Raw genomic sequence first — 17,282 nt, forward strand, 5'->3', positions numbered from 1 at the left:
TTGCAACTTGGCTTTATATTGAACTTGTATTAAAATGCATCTTATATTGTGATGAAGTGAATAGAAATAAAAAAAATGGATGTGGGATATAGTCACGATTTGGATTTCCCCACATGCAACATAGAACTCTGAATGCATTTCTTTTCTTTTAATCCACATTATTCCATACAATTGAAAAACAAGGAGGGTGGTCAAGGGTTGTTCAACCAGGCTGCTGGTTTGATCCCCAGTGCCAACGCTGTCCATGTACAGGACAACCTCACCTGAGTGTGTGTATCGGACAGGTATGGAAAACAAGCTAAAATGAGCTAATGTGTGTAACATCTCAAGGGACAGTGGTTTGCAACATCTGTCGTTTCTTATGATTAAATATAACAAGTGAGCATGTCAGGGAGGCAGTGAGGCATGATGAACCAAATGCATCATACCTTGAGCGATGCAACTACTCATGTGACATCTGTTCTGGCACGGAGAGCTGAACACACAGCTGACTAGTGCTGGTATGTGTGTACCTCAATGTTGGCCTCCTTGAATTTGTTGCCACAGTTTAATCTCTCATCTTTCCGGTAATAAATGAAGTGTTCCGTCTTTGACTTGAATTACTTAATTACTTGAAACAAGTAATTTCTGCCTGTATCATAAATATAAAATTCTAATAATGACGTTATAGCATACAAACATGGATACTAAGTGGCTAAATTTACTAAACTGACTGAGGCAAACCTGTTGGCTGAAACGTTGCCAATAAACCTATACAATCCAGGAAGCTTTTATTCCACCATGTGGACATCTATTTATTTTTCTCTGAAATTAGTTGCCAACTACACAAAAGCCCAAACATTGCCCTATTGGCACTTATATTGAATTGTGTATTGATAAGCCATCAGTTAGGGACCACTCTTGTCAGCTGCATTCCTTAAGGGTTAAATATATGTTGATTTATTAGTAGGTTGTACTGAAAAGAGAAGCATTCACTGATGTCAGATCGATCCCTATTGAGGTCCCCAACACAATACCTGACAATAACTCTGATACATCATGCTAACTTAGCATGAGAGCCATCAGCTGCGGGTGATTCAGAGTCACACATCAGGTGTGACACAGTCCGCTTCCATAAGCAAATAAAAGATACTCTATTATGAGTTGGCTTTAACAGAGGCTCTACTACAGCAGCTGTTTTAACAATACAGCAACATTAAAGCACAGCGTGAGAGCTCACTGGAAACTCTCAATATTCAACCAGTATTGTCCAATATCTGCCCTCCTCAGAAAATCAATGTTCCCTGCATAGCCTCAGTGTCTCTCTCCTTTCACAATGTGGACAGATGTTGGGAGCTCCAAATAAATACAAAATAATTAGCAAATTGAATAAATGTCTGCAAATGTAGCAGATAAATATATTTGATTTAGGGCTTAAAATTACAGGGCAATCTTAGTATTTAGTACAATAATTACTAAAGCTGACAGATGAGATAAGACAGGGCATAATCGTATTCCAGCAGGCATCGGGACTCGATGCAGGAGAAACACTCACCACCATCTTATTTTTGGACACCCAACAGTCGGCGGGGAAGTCTTGCAGCATGGGCACCAAGAACTGCAGGCAGCCGTCCCAGTGACACAGCAGCAGCATCATGCCGATCAGGTTGACTATCCTCACCATGGCGCTGGCTAGGTCATAGGTCATGTGGAAGATCTGAGGAGTGGGAGAGGAAGTAACCAGGAAACGGGTTAGGGTAGGACGATTTAACACACTGATGGTCAAATCTCTGATATTTCTCTAGATTACAATGCACACACACACACACACACACACACACACACACACACACACACACACACACACACACACACACACGTCCTCAACAGAGATTGTCTTTTTCCAAAATCAGTTTAATGACTTCTGGGTCTATTCTTTGATCACATCATGCTCAAGGTTTGTGGTTTAGGAATTAGACAACAATGTACTAGCCTGTATAAACCATAGTGTTTTTTATTGCACATAGATGAGCTGGTGGATGCAGATGTTGCTGTTCTGAGAGCAGTCCACTGGGGATGGTCAGCAGACTGGGACCAGAGCTTTATCTCCCCTGGTGCTGAAGCGCTCTTATCATCAGCCACTCAGCCAAACACAATAATGGTACAAGGGTAGAGGTGGCTGCGCTCCTGGGGTGGGAGCGTTCACAGGCTGCATTTGTTAATCCTAATGATAAATATACTCATAAGGCGCTCGAGGACTTCTGGGCTGGTGTAGACTTTAATGGCCTCAAACATTCAAGCCTCTTAATCCCATTGAAGACCACGGTGTGCACTGCTAACTGCTCCGCTCCTTATTAAAATCCACTCAGCGCCTTTTAAGAGCTTGTGACTGAGAGGGGATATTTCATCTGCACTTTGTTGTTCAGCAGTAGGTGAGGATGTAGAGGAAGATGAAGAGATCCACATATTTGTTGCCCAACATTCCATCTTAGTGCTTGTTCCTAAAGCACTGGGCTTGTTTATTTTTCTGTTTCCATCCGAACGCATACAAACAAATGTAAGTACGTATCTGTGTAGTTTTTCTGTGTGCGTGTTAAGAAGAAGGCTGGCAGGGATCAGTGTGGTGTTTGTCTGGGACAGTGTGGGTGCTGCTGCACCATCGAATCACATCAATTTAGCTCCGTCAACAGGCCAGCATGAAGCCAGAGGTATGCCCGGGAAAATGTGCTCAGGGTAGGAGGGGAGCCAGGCTCTCTCAGAGTGGATGGAGACATCCCCACTCACGCACTCTCTGTCTGTCCACACATACACACACACACACACACACACACACTGAAACTCAACATGTCTCTCTACCACTCTGTCCCTTCTCTTCTTTCTTTGGGCTCTTGTTCAAAATGTTTAGCCTTAAGCACTCTAACATCACCTAAGCTGAATCATTCGCTTAGCTGCATCTTTTCTTGCTCAACCCACCAAATCCCCCTAATTTTCTACACTTCTGTTCACAGCTGCACGACAAATGTGAGATATTGTTTTAAGAGCCTTTAAACACAGTGATAAATAAGGTTTGTTATCTATTGAGCAATGTTGTTTGATGTAAAATTTTCTGCTGGAGCCGTAATGGCAATCCATAACATTAAAGTGTTAAATTCACTCTGTGGCGAATGAATAAATCACGAGGTACCCATTTCCATTTCCCACATTTAGACGGATATATTTTTCATTTATGAAATCGTATTTTCAGACAGGAAAAGGAAGCTTTACAAAACACAGGCTGTTTTTAAATCTATAGGAGATTGCTATGGAAGATGTGTATGCCAAAACAGCAATTCCTGGGACATTAAGGATTGACAAAGATACAAAACATTCAAGCACACAGTGTTGTTTACATTTTAAATTATTATTTTTAAATTAGTCATTTGACATTTTACTATAACTACCATTGCAATATTATATTTACTCTCAGGCTCTCTGCAAGAGGAAGCTGGATATGTTGTCTCTGTATGCCTAATGCTACACAAGCAGGATATTTAGGTGTAAGGGGAGACATAAAATGTCAAATGACCTCATGGATTTGTTTTTTTCCAAATCTGTTTTGTATATAGGAAAGCCTCTCAAACAGTTTGACAACAGTTTAATTTCTTCTGTTTTAAAGTTGTGTCTGAAATCACTCGCTACTCACCAGTGGACTCAATAGTGAGTTTGCCATTTTAAGACAAATCCCAACACAATTGTCCACAAATTACTTTGTATTTATTTAGTTATTGCCCCCACATTGACAGCGACAGCTGATACCGCTTTACTTCTCTATTCTTACCGTTTACAATAAAAGCCACCTGGGGTTACTGTTGAATGTGACAATGATTAAAAAAAACAACATTGTATTATTTATTTATTATTACGGTCGTTTGTGCTCTACATCTCAAATGTTGATACAAGCTACTGACATTTGTCTTTATGTATTTTGGGACTTCCTCCAATAAGACACTAAGGTGTCTCTACGTCAAAGAGAATACGCATGGACATAAAATTCACGATACTTAGAAAGGTATAGAATAAGCAATGGGCATTTCATTTGATAACCGTGTATATTCAGCATAGACTTTATAGAAAGATGGACGACAAGACAGTTCCCCAAAAGTAAAGCCATAACATCTTGATCGCCCCCTGGTGGTTGGCTGCAGTACAGGTCATAAAGCTCACGGGCGAACTATTTCCAAAAATTATGCATAGCACTAGGGAATTTTGGGAAATGACTCTTTCTATGGAGCATTGAATGGTCTATTGTCTTTAATGTGTTATGCACTGTTCCATCCAATTGTGTAGGTTGTCCTTGAAACTGTCAATATACTGAATACTACTGTGTTCTCTACAGTGTCAGCATATTTCTGAGGCAGGATAAATTCCTTTCAATACCTTGAGGCGCAGCCTGAATGACTCATTACTGTTCAACAATAACTCCTGGTACATTCTTACTGTAGCTGTGCCCTAAAAAGACCTCTGGCACTTACCCACCGAGTGAAGAATAAAGCCTATGCGAACTGTCATGAGTAATACCATGCAAATCTCCAGTTTGTAACCCAAAGTGTACTTTCACTGGAGGAAGGTGATTCCCATATCTCTCTCCACCGCTGTAATCAATTCAAATACGCCCATGCCAAGCAGGAACAGACTTTCCAGTTCTAAAAAAATGTTCCCAAGATTGGTTCCGTTAGAAGGTTGTTAAAGGGTCATTCTGAGGCAAAAAATTAGATGTCTGTATCGCTTCTCCCTCTCGTTTTATTTCTGACACCTTTTGTGAATTAAGAAAAGGCCACAAACGGCAGGACGTCTGTGCTCTGCGTGATTTAACATGTACTATAAAAATGCAGATCTATATTTTTTAACATTACCACAAACGTGTGTCCACGCACTGTTTGCATACACACCATTTCACAACATGGCTCGTTACATGGAGGTTGATGGATTGCTGACCACTTTCTTTTAATTGATAGGGACACAGAGTGAGCCTGGCAGTATTAACATCAGCATAAACAAGAGTGCTTTGATTGATGAGGGCACGGAGATGCAACACAAAGGCTTGTTGTTACTCTCACAACCCTCATTAGGCCTCTCCATATGAGAAGCCATGCTGATATCTGCTTGCCTTTTTTTTAAATCAAAAACATGGGTCAAAAACATGGGTCAGATCACAGAACCTATAGTCAGTCAATGCTAATGTTTTCATAAATGCAACTAATGAAATAGCAGTTACAAGGTTGTAAGCACTTTGAGTTTAGGGGTGTATTTTATAAACAGTAATTGTGTGGGGGAAAAAGACTCAGTTACAAGGCAAAAAAATAAAATAAATGAAAATGAAACTGATTCTACTGCTGCTACTAGCACTACTGTTGCTACAAATACTGTATCTCCTAATGTACAGTTTTACACATAAATGCAGGTAAAATAAATGTTAACACAAATTGACTTTTGCTATACTGCGACTACCAATGGAAAAGATAAACCAAAAGGTATTCACAGACAAATAAAACCAGTAAATAACGACCAAAAATCAGAACAGGGGTAAAAACAGGGTTATGTGCTAAAGTCATAAAGTAATCTGTGTCCTTGTGGGCCAGCGATCAGGCCCACACAGGCACAGAGTGGATGAAGGCAGCTGCAGAATCATCTCAAACAGATGGAGTAAGAAGAGTGTGATCCAGGTGAGAGAATAGATGCATATGTCCCATGGTGCTGATGGTAGCTGCCCAAACACATTTGATGTAGCACTATACCGAGGCATCTGGTGTTTGCTGCTCGTGCTGCTAATGATGATGAATGTTTGGCATGATGGCGACCCGACACATAAGAGAAAGCTAAATTCTTCACTCATATTGTTATTTTATGATGCCATTTTGCTGACTGATCCTCAACACATGTACCTCAAAACCTTTTGGATTGGTTTCACATGGTTCAATGATTAAGATAAATTTTACTATTAAAATTTCTGAAGCAGTTGGATTGTTAATTTTTTACACAGTTTTATAATTAGTTTTTTATTAAATTCTGTAAACACGCCGTACATTACTCTGCACTACACTGCTTTTTGCATTTCTGGTTGGATGCTAAACTGTATTTTGTTGTCTCAGTACCTGTACAATGTCAATAAAGTTGAATCTATTAGTGCAATCCAAGCATCGTAAACAGAACAGCTCTCCTTTTAAATAATTTATTATTGTGTTCAATGCTCAAATAAAATCATGTAATTCCTGTGATTTACGAGTTTTGAAGATTCAGCACCCACAGCTCAATGTTTTGATGAATCATCTGCTTGTGCTACAAAGACATGGTTTAAAATATACATTGGAAAGAATGAGCTTTTATTAGCACAAGAGCATAATAATCGTATTAATCAGGTTGAAACATATATGCAACATACAAATATTTTTTAGTTTTAGCTTCATACTTCTAACTTTTTATAAATATACACATAAAACATTTTTGATGGATTTTCTGGTTATTTTAATGTAATCTGTCTTTTCTGTAGAAGTAGTACTAATTTCATTAATTTACATCACTGTATTACATATACTACATATAGTGTGTAAATAGCCACATGCTGCATCTTCCAGTTTTTGAGCGAGAATGATTTTCCTTTGCTGAGTAAAGCTCAATCAATCCAACATGTTATTTTGAATCATCCCACATGATGGCGGATTCTGGGAGCAGGCTGTGGGCAAGGGTTAGATTTCTCACTATAAACACCTTGACCAAAATGTCATGCTCATGCATGCTGTCACGGTGGATGAAGCACATGTGGAGAATGAGAAGTAGGCCTGGGAGTGTACCACTGGGAACACCCTTCCATCATCTGTCTAAACGGGCCTGGAGGGCTCGGATCACAAAAAACACTAACTCTGCTCCCAACCAAGACGCGCCATTGGGTTTCTGGAGGATTACACATATTTTGTGTAATAGTTTAAGCAAATCCACTGTGGGTATATATTGATATCACACAAGGCTCATTCAGAACACTGAGGACCTGTCACTATTGCTGGCAAGCCTCATTGTGCACTCAATAATAGCCCATCAAATATATTCTTCCTTCTTTTCTTATCTCTGAAAGACCAGTCTTTTTTGCTAAGGTAATGGTTCAGTGAGTGGGTGGCGGGTTAGTTGATTTACCTTATTTAAATATTTTTGTATAGATTTACTGACTGGAAATGAAAGGCATTGGAATTCTCTGGACCCACGGGGCAGCCACATGGCTGACTTCTATCAAAGCACCTGAGTATTTTACTGACGTATGCCTTTGTTTCTCCCTAACTGCAGCACACAGCAGGCAGAGTCATAGATCTTAACAATCCAAGATGCTAATATCAATAGAGATAAACGATCTGCCACCTTCAAATAAATAAACACAGGTGGTGTTGCATAGCTCCAAACACCTTAAGTCATTTGCTTCACACCTTACCATAAAATATCCTCTTCTTTGCCTTTTTATCTCATTCACGCTAAAAGCAATTTTTCCTGGGTCGGCCAGTCGAGACTGTTATGTTGTAGGCATCAGGCACGATAGGAGGAAGCCCTCAGAGCTTAGTCATTAGTGCACTGCCTTGAATCTGATTTAACAGGATGACTAATCTCATCCAAGTCACTGGTTCGTCAACAGGAGACAACTCCAATGAGGAGAATATCCGGTCACAGTCTTATTTTTATCCCGGTGACAAGAGGAAGCTGACAAGAGGGAGACAGGGGAGACGCCATAACGGCAGTCTGTTCTGTGCGTGTGTGATGGATATCTGCACACCATGTGGAATGCCATTATGCATGACAGTGTCATCACTGGCTTATAGCCACAACCACCAAAATCTCCTTGTTTGCAAACAGCATTCTGCCAACATGGCAAAAAAAATGGTGGAAATGGAAACAATCTGCTAATTTATAACAGCTGTGATAAAAAAAAAAGGAAATAAAAAAAGAACATTGATGGAGATTAATGAGCTGGTGGGGGATCCGGGTATTGCTTAAGTTCTGCAAAAAGATACTGATGGTGTTAGTGGTGTTTGGATTACAGTCTTTAAGGAGGTGAAGATGATATGGTTGTAGTTTCAGACGTCACTTTACGTGCTAGAATGTCCTGGGAGAATTTTGTGCTTTGTAAATAAATTAACAACAATAAAATATTGTGAAGACACATACTTACATTATTTAAGGAACAATCTTTTTACTGTCAGACAACGTAAATGTAACATCCCAAAATTCAGAGTCAGTCATGAAGAATTGCATAAAATACTTCTCTCCACATATTACTATACAAAGGGGATTAGTGGTACATCATTTCAAATCATCTTAAAACTGAATAGGAGATGCATCATAATCCTTGAGATAGTCAATATGTACAATATTTATATTATAAATATTATATATAAATATATATTTATTTATATTTAATATTTAAGTATCAATGTACTTAAATCCAATGGGGGAAGACGTACTCAGATCTTCTACTTTAGTATCAATACCACATTATAGAATTACAAGAAACAGTTCTACATTTATTTTATTCTATTTTTTAAGTATTAGCATTTAAATATTCTTAAACTAAAAGTACTTATTAAGAATGTCTCAATTAAAGATAGTTTATAATGTATTGTTGGATTATAATTATTGATGTGTTAATGTACAATTTTTAACGTCACAGCTGATGTAAAGGTATCTAATTGTAATGTACAAGTTTTTGCAAGCTGAATGTACAATAATAGATACAAAGTAACAGCTTATTCATATATTTGAAAAAATACTTAATTGAGCTGTAGTTTGTTTGATGACAATTTATAAAATAATGTAGTCCTGCTTTGATCCCAAATCCCCTCTGTTGTCTTCTGGGAAGTCCCACTGGAGCAGTTTAACGGTCAAGCATCACGCTCAAGGACACAACAATTTGTGGTTATGTGCCAAAATGTCTGAGCTTCAGGCCACTAGCACAGTATGCTCTCTTAAGGACATGCATTTATAGTCCATGTCAACAAAGCCAACAAAAGCATGCACACACTCATGCGCAGAAAAAAAACACTCGACACACATACAGTATATCAATGGATGGATAAATTGATTGCAATGCCAAACATGTGTGTATGTCAGATTATGATCTACTCCCTTGACATTTCAAGTAGTTTCATAAAAGAAAAGCAACTCTAAAGATAAGATTGTTTGGCTCTAGGGAGGCATCAGTGGATTTTTTAAAATGTATTTTATACACAATTTTGTGTAATGCAGAGAAAAATGTCCCCTTCCGGGATGAATATTTATTCAAGGGGACATTCAAGGGGACATTTTTCTCTGCATTTGACCCATCCCTGTATATATATATGGAGCAGTGGGCTGCCCATGACAGGTGCCCGGGGAGCAGATAGGGGTTCAGTGTCTTGCTCAGGGACACTTCGACACAGGACACGTACCAGCCAAGGATCGAACCGCGGTTACCAGACGACCCTCTTAACCCAGTGAGCCACGGTCGCCCCTATTTAGCACCTTTATATCCCTCAGACATGTTATTTCACTTATAGAGCACTGATGTTGTGACCAAGAACTATACTACGTGTGGGAGTTAGTTATTGTATGTCCCCATACAATTATGAAACAGATTTATGACGTGTTGCTCCGGGCTATTGCTGTGAAGGTCCAAGTCACACTGCAATTTGTTTAGTGAGGATTAGTGAGGATGTGAAGCTAATGATCAGCTTAGTTGCCCTTTGACAAATGTTCCTATTTGATCTCTATAGTCAGTTTGCTACTTTGATTTTGTGAATCTATTTTTGTTGTGTGCCCATCCCTGAAATTGTTGACGACCCCCTTCAGGCACTTCGGGTTTAATGCTTTTGAGCTCTCTTTTTCGGTATGAATTGCTTCTCCATCACTTCAGTACATTTGCCATTGTTTTATTCCTTTGTCTTGTTCTGAATTCCTAAAAATCTTTATTCACCGCAGAGAGTACATGAGAAAAGATTCTAATTTTAAATTTGTTCCCCACAGTATCACTCTACGAGGCATTAAACCATGCAGTACAGTTCACTGAGCTGTATTCAACACTTCCCGGAAGAAGTGTCCTCTGTGTGACTTCTTGAGGAGGAAACAAAACTCAAACAATAACACTCCAAATGAATTTGTGTCGGACTATTTATAGCTTGCAGATACTTGTGAAATAAGAGTAAAAAAATAAATCAGCTTTTCTTTTTGGAGGACATCACGACATCAAAGGTCTGCAGCTTCTGCAATGTGATGTCAGAGAAGTGCACCTTATCGCAGCGCCATATTTAGAATGGCAGACTGAATGGCATTAAATGGGACAAAAAATTGCACAGTTGTCACGGATGACGAGGATCCTGCCTCAAGTCTGTGAAAACTAGGTATAGTATATGTTAGTATATATAGTATAAAAGCAAGACATTTCCCTCTCAAAGCCAACACATCCCAACTTGTCAAATACAGCAGCTTGGTCAGTGGCCAATGTATGCTCTTCAAACCCCTACAGCGTCAGTTTTGCACATGTCAGTTTCTGCTCGTTACATGCATACACTGTCTTCTCAAAATGAACTATCGTGTTCACTGGTAACATCTTGGTTAGGTTTGTGGTGTAGGTTACAGTCACAACGTTACTTCAAGTATGTCAAGATTGACTTTTGGTTTCACATGACACGAACACCTGTCTCTTGGGTGAATGTCCTGTCTTCTTTGAACAGTCTGTCTACCCCGTCCTCCTCCCTACGAGGACGTTTTTGCTCTTTATGCTATGCCATCGGATTTCCTCATAGTTTGAAGCTTAGAGCTACTGACCAAGCTGCCGTATTTGACGATTTACAAATGAGAATGTGCTGCCCAAGCTCGATATGCCGATGAATAGACCAATGATGGGCAAGTGTGAAGTGTTCCCAAAATATTCAAATGGCGATGAGATACATGCACGCTGCCTGAAGTGTAGCTGTCAATAGGAAAAGTCAAAAAGTCAGTCAGGTGGTGAGATCTTGGCGACAAGTTATTCTGCACTGACAGATGACATTTCTGTGAGGTTTCATCTGGAGTACTCTTGCGCTGAGGCAAAGCTGGCCTTTCACTCTGTCTGCCAAACTAGCATTCATCAGCAAACCTCATACACACACACACACACACACACACACACGCATAAAAAATGTAAATGGCAGCTGGCTCTGTGCGTGTGATGTCCCCTCTCTTCGTCGTATTGTATCAGTGGTTTGTAGATGCTGCAGTCATCACTGCCCTGCAAAGTCCTTGCAGGGAAAAGGATAAAATATGATTTATTGCTTTGTTTTCTTCTCACCTTACTGTCTTCCTTTCTTTCTAACACAAAGGACTAGTCTGGGGTGGTGGTCGATTACAACCAAACAACAGCATCTATAAACTAATCCAATGGGCTATACTGATTTTTAATCTCTTTTTTCCTTCCTTTTATTTCCCTCTGCCATTTCTTCCTCTCTCCTCTCCTTCCTTTGTTGCCTCATTGCACAGACTGAACACGTGACAGCTCACTGTCAGTGTGTCCACCCTATTCAAATGAGGGCTGGCCTCAACTGCGTGTATCTCTGCCTTCATTTTGGGCTCAGAAGTACAGCAGCAGGCATGCATGGAGGCACAAGGTGGCAAAGGGATTCTCCCCCAGTGAATCATTTGAACTTTTCCTCTCTTTGAAATGGCATCACAGAGGCCTTGCATGATTAATGTCGCCACACTTACACTGTTCTACACAGAGTGCCGGCTGAATATTTGAAAACCAGGAGCTTTTAAGAATGCCCGAAGGCAAGTCTGGGAATATTGTAGTTTCATTGCCAATCAGCTTGCTAATCAACCTTTTCAATTGTCCATGTAATGTCATAAATTTAGGTGAACAGACCCACTGACTAGACTAACTGAGTGGCACTGCATTTTGACAACAGTGTGCAACAAGCTTCTTGAAGGGTATCAATATTGTATTGTGTGTGTATGCAAAATTAAAGCAATAGTAGTTCACACAGCCGAGCCACAGATCTCATTTCTGAAAATGTTCTTGATTTAATTAATTATTATTATTATTATTACTTCAAAGTTTGCTGGCATTTGTCCATACGAACCAAAATGATGAGTACTTATCTTATTATCATTAATAAAATCTAAGGGCTCCAATCAGTGATGGCACAAAGAGAGACATAACTGTTTGGTCTCCAAACTACATCAAAACACAATTGAGAAGTGATACCGGGAAAGGCGCATGACAGAAGTTCTTTCCTCCATTCCACGCCCATCCATTCAAAAAATGGCTAGCAATCCAAGTCGTTTGTGTGCTGATTTGCAGTGGAAAAAACAAGGAAGATAGAGAAAAGAATATGGAGGAGGGAATTGTTAGGGAGACACGGGTAGCATGATTGTCTGTTCTGTAAAGAGAGTTAGAGGGAAATATATAAATAAATAACAACAACCCTAACCCTAAATAACAACCCAACTTTCCCTGGTATTTTCCTTGTCCCGTGTCTTGCATCCTCATTGGCTTTGGGTCATTGCTGCTGTCATTGCCTGTCAAAACAAATTTTTATACTGCAGGATTTGGACTCCAGATATTTAACCTGCTATATATCTCACCGGCATCTGCAACGCATTGGCACATCTCTTAGAGTGCGTCTTTGAAAATTCACACAGAGCAATCGTCGCTGATGGCAAGTGCCCTTTTGCTTCTGATTTTGGGCTTTTGTATGCGATCTCCAACAACTCACAAAAATGTAATTCGCAATAACATTTTATTTATTTCCTTGATGCAAAATGAAAAAAGTAATTCAGTGATCAGGTGAACTGTATCTGGGCACAAAAGTCTACACTGAGCAATAAATAAGATGTATGGATTCCTTACATTAGGTGCAAAACCCATCTGTTAAATGGCCTCTTGGCCTCGAGGTCAACAACCTGACAAATAACTGAAAATGTTGCTTTGATCTCTGACATCAGTATAAATTGTAGAAAAGCAATATAACATCTGTTGTCCATGCACGCATCTTGTGTCAAAGTACTCTTTATCAACACTAACCCTGAACTAAAGCCTCCACCCTGCACCGCTCATCGCCTCAATGAAATACAAGTTTGTCTGGAGCTTTGATTATTTTTAGAGAGGATATGTGGAATGACAAACAGCAGTTCATTATAAAGCACTAAGCCTCTAAGAAGTAGTCTGACTCGTGAGTAGCATTTATTAAATGATCACGTATTTTCACTTATATTGTGACTGACCAACAAATCAGCCCTAACTGTCACATACTATTATCCTCTAGTACAGTGGTTCTCAAATGGGGGTATGTGAAGGCACTCCAGGGGGTACGTAAGATTTAAAAAAATATATTTAAAATTATAAATAAATATAAAATATAAGTTTATAAACTGAATTTTATATTCAGTAGGCTATTCAATTTCACTATCCTAAAAACCCTGAGTCATCAGCTGTCAATCACTGCGGCCTTGAAAACTCAAACAATGGAGTCGTGGTTGAAGTGTAGCAGCTGCTGAAAACACAGAGGGACAAGTGCCAAAGAAGGCGAAACCAGAGCCGGCAAAATTCCGTCAGTTCCGTCATGTTTTAATGGGATTTACATCTACGAGTTGCAACCCACCCAACGCTTTGTGTGTTTTCTGTGGGGAGAGATTAGCCAACAGCGGCATCTCAAGACAAAACATGCAAGTCATGTTGGTAAGTCACCTGAGTTTTTTAAGAGGAAACTTTCTGAATTCAGGTCATCTCAAGACACGATGCGGAAAGCCTCCACGACATCAGCCAAAGCCCTGGAGGCCTCTTATGCAGTGTCTTTGCTCATAGCTAAAGCCAAGAAACCATTCACTATAGCTGAAGACCTGCTCCTTCCCGCTGTTGTGCTGGCTGAGACCATGCTGGACACAAACGCAGCAGAGAAATTAAAGACTGTGCCTTTATCAAATGACTCTGTGTGCCGCAGAGTAGATACAATGGGAACAGACATTGTCGAGCAAGTTGTGTGAAAACTTAGTGACTCTTTTTCACTCCAGCTGGATGAATCCACAGATGTCAGTGGAAATGCACAACTTGTTGCTTTTGTGAGATACATCGATACTGACGACATTTATGAGCACATACTATTCTGCAAAACTTTGGAGTGGAAAACAACAGGAGTGGACATTTTTGATGATGTCAACACCTTCTGTGAAAACGGCATGAGCTCGAAATCCTGCAGCAGCATCTGCACGGACACAGCAGCATCAATGATGGGCAGCGCAAGATTTTCATTCCTACTTTCCTGACATGGAGGATAAATCTGCACAGCTGGAATGGGTGAGAAACCCATTTCTCTTGTCCGAAGCAAACGGAAGCAAGCTACCTGTCACTTATCAGGAAAAACTCCTGAAAGTGTCATCTGACCGTGGGCTCCAGATGAAGTTTGCCACATCCAAACTCACACAGTTTTGGGTGTGTGTGAAGCAGGAGCACCCTGACCTGGGACAGAAAGCTTTGGAGTGAAGCACAAGCACAAATTTCTCACTAAAATGTAAACGCAAAAGCACTCAGTTCAATGCAACAATGCAATCTTCTGTGTTGACAGTTTAATAGATCAGACACTGATGGCACAGCGCTGTGTATTACATCTTTTTTTCAACCAAAAATGCTTTGCGCTGGTTAGGGGGTACTTGGCTGAAAAAATAATTCACAGGGGGTACATCACTAAAAAAAGGTTGAGAACCACTGCTCTAGTGGAGTGTCTTCTTGTTGACGCCACGCTGAGACTCTGATGCTTCACTTTGCACCTTTTACCTCTGAGACAAAACAACAAGATCCATCCAGTGAGTGCAATGGGAACTTTTCTAATTATTGCCACAATCATAATCATACTTGTATCACAGCAATGCCTCTCTGGGCTCTGTGGTCCTGTTGCTAGCTGGATGGGCTCACACAGGGAAAATGCTAATCAACATCCGGCCTCATTAACTTATCGGTGACTGGGGTACAGCAAAAGAGCCTCTTCACTCCTTTCAAGGGTGGATGTAATCAGAAGCAGCATCTATCCATATTTTCTTCTCAAGGGAAAGGGAAAGGTGTACATATCCGCAAACAGACTCACAGTAACTCCTCAGCATGGGAAAATCATTTGTATTATAATCATATTCAAAAAGTGAAGCCCAATGTGGTTGACAAGCTTCATCAAATAGTATGATTGTATGAGATTACCATGGTATTTTCTCTGAATTTGTCTTTTTTGTTCTCTGTGTGAATCCCCTTAGATATCAAGGGAATCCAGTTTGCCAAGGCCAAATTAAAAAGCAGGCATCACATACATGATACAGGAAAGTGGCACAACTATACAATAAAACAAATTATGGTGCAATTTCCTACCTCTTCCCACTGGTGGATGTAGCGAATGAGTCTTGAGAGACGCAGGAGCCGCAGCAAGCTGAGAATCTTTGTGAAGCGGACAATCCGCAAGGCGCGTGCTGTCTTGTAGAAATCCGAATCGATGCGCGTCTCCACGATGAGGAAGATGTAGTCCACGGGGATGGAGGAGATGAAGTCCACCACAAACCAACTCCGCAAGTACTTGATCTTGATCTGTTGCGGATCCAGGATGATTTCCGTGTTGTCCTCCTTGACGATGCCAGTCCTGAAATTGAGGACCAGATCCATGAGGAAGAAGGTATCGGAGACCACGTTGAACACAATCCAGGGGGGCGTGTGCTCATCCTTGAAGAATGTGATGCCCACGGGGATGATGATGAGGTTGCCCACCATCAGCAACAGCATGGTCAAGTCCCAGTAAAACCTTATTGCAAATAGAAATGTAGAAAGACAGAGATGGAATGGTAAAAGAGAGTCAGAACATAGCAAAATGATCTAGCTAACTCTTAGCAACATCCTGCCCAGTTAGAGGGTAACAATAATCTTGTTACCCTCTGTGTGCTTTAAAAACTAATTCTATATGGACTGTATGATGTATGATATACAAACTGTATGTATATCTCTTTGCATCATGAAGTATATACACTACCGCTCAATGTTTGGGGTCGTCTGCCACAAAAGCTTGATTCGTTACAGTGAGATAGCTGAGAGGACTACTACTCATACTTTGAGGTTGTAGAAAGACGTATTTTCAAATAGATGTTATTTTGTATCAACTACTTGCAAAAAAAAGTCATGCTTTGTAAATGGAGAATAAAATGCTGTACATTGGTTCAACCAGACTGACAATTGAAAGGGTTGAAAGAAACAAAGATCCCTCTGAGAAGCAGTTGAATAAGAATAGCAGAAATTGCCTGTCATTGCTAAAAGAAACAAGAAGCTAAGTATCACAATGTGTGCAGATTTAAAAAGGAACAAGGTCCTATCAAGTGCACAAACAAATCTTGGGGTATTTGGAGGAAACATGGTAACAACTGTATTCTCCCCTGGCATGTAACACTTCTTTTGGGGCCAAAACTATTTCAAATATAATTATATAAATATAAATACATTTATTGTCTGATTTATAGTGTTTTTGTCTCTATTGAAATGGTCATTGTTGAAGGAAAGAAGAAAAACATCAATATAACAGCTGACCCGAAACTTTTGAGCGGCAGTGTATTATAGTAAAACACAGCTTGTGGCAAAACACATTCCAAAGGAGAGTTGCCATTTTTTCATGGCTTTAAAAATACGATGTGACACGGACTATTCTTAGACTCATCGTACAAAACAGTTAGAAATCCATAAAAAGAAAGAATTCATTTGTGAATGTTAACCATGTCTTATTATTGTTACATTTATGTGTAACCTCTATAGTATAGTTTTTTTTCCACAAAGGATATTGACATTTCACAGTGGGAAAATTGTTAATAATAAACTAATGATGGCTGAATTCCATTTAGCTGGTTCAGCATCAGTGTATTGTTCATCATGGTTCAACTGTTTTTTGTTTTTTTTCACTGTAGCGAGATAGGTCACTCCTAAGCTACTTCCATTTTCAGCTCCGGAAAAAAACAAAGGTTAATTGCTTTTTTTAAATTATTTTTTACCATTTGCCCAAGTTGCTAGATTCACTAGCCCGACGTGACATTTTACTGGGCAATCAGGCACTGCTTATTGTTGAGCCCTGGTATGCTGGCTCACTGACATGGCTTACTGAGTCACCTGAATAGAACAGAGTCATTAATGTTATTAATAACACATGTGCTTTTCCTCTTAAGAAAAATGAAATGTCTGCTTTAAAAAAGGTCTATCACAAGTAAGTTATAGTTACAGTATAGAGTTCACTTGTCTAGTTAAGTTAAATGCTCACTTGCGATGCTTATTT

The 17,282-nt window shown here is 39.8% G+C and overlaps 1 protein-coding gene across 1 annotated transcript in view; it reads right to left on the minus strand.

The window, feature by feature from the left end:
• The window catches only part of LOC137887546 (potassium/sodium hyperpolarization-activated cyclic nucleotide-gated channel 2-like), a 61,915-nt gene that overhangs the window by 26,531 nt on the left and 18,102 nt on the right, over positions 1-17,282 (minus strand). The window contains exons 2-3 of the mRNA XM_068730627.1: positions 15,353-15,776; positions 1,535-1,696 (exon numbers count right to left, since the gene is read on the minus strand). Of these exons, the coding sequence (XP_068586728.1) occupies positions 1,535-1,696; positions 15,353-15,776 (586 nt within the window). The remainder of the gene's footprint in view (positions 1-1,534; positions 1,697-15,352; positions 15,777-17,282) is intronic.

The sequence above is a fragment of the Cebidichthys violaceus genome, unplaced genomic scaffold, assembly GCF_023349555.1.
Source record: "Cebidichthys violaceus isolate CVI_PGR_0920_01 unplaced genomic scaffold, fCebVio1.0.p SCAF_5, whole genome shotgun sequence".
NCBI lineage: Eukaryota > Metazoa > Chordata > Actinopteri > Perciformes > Stichaeidae > Cebidichthys > Cebidichthys violaceus.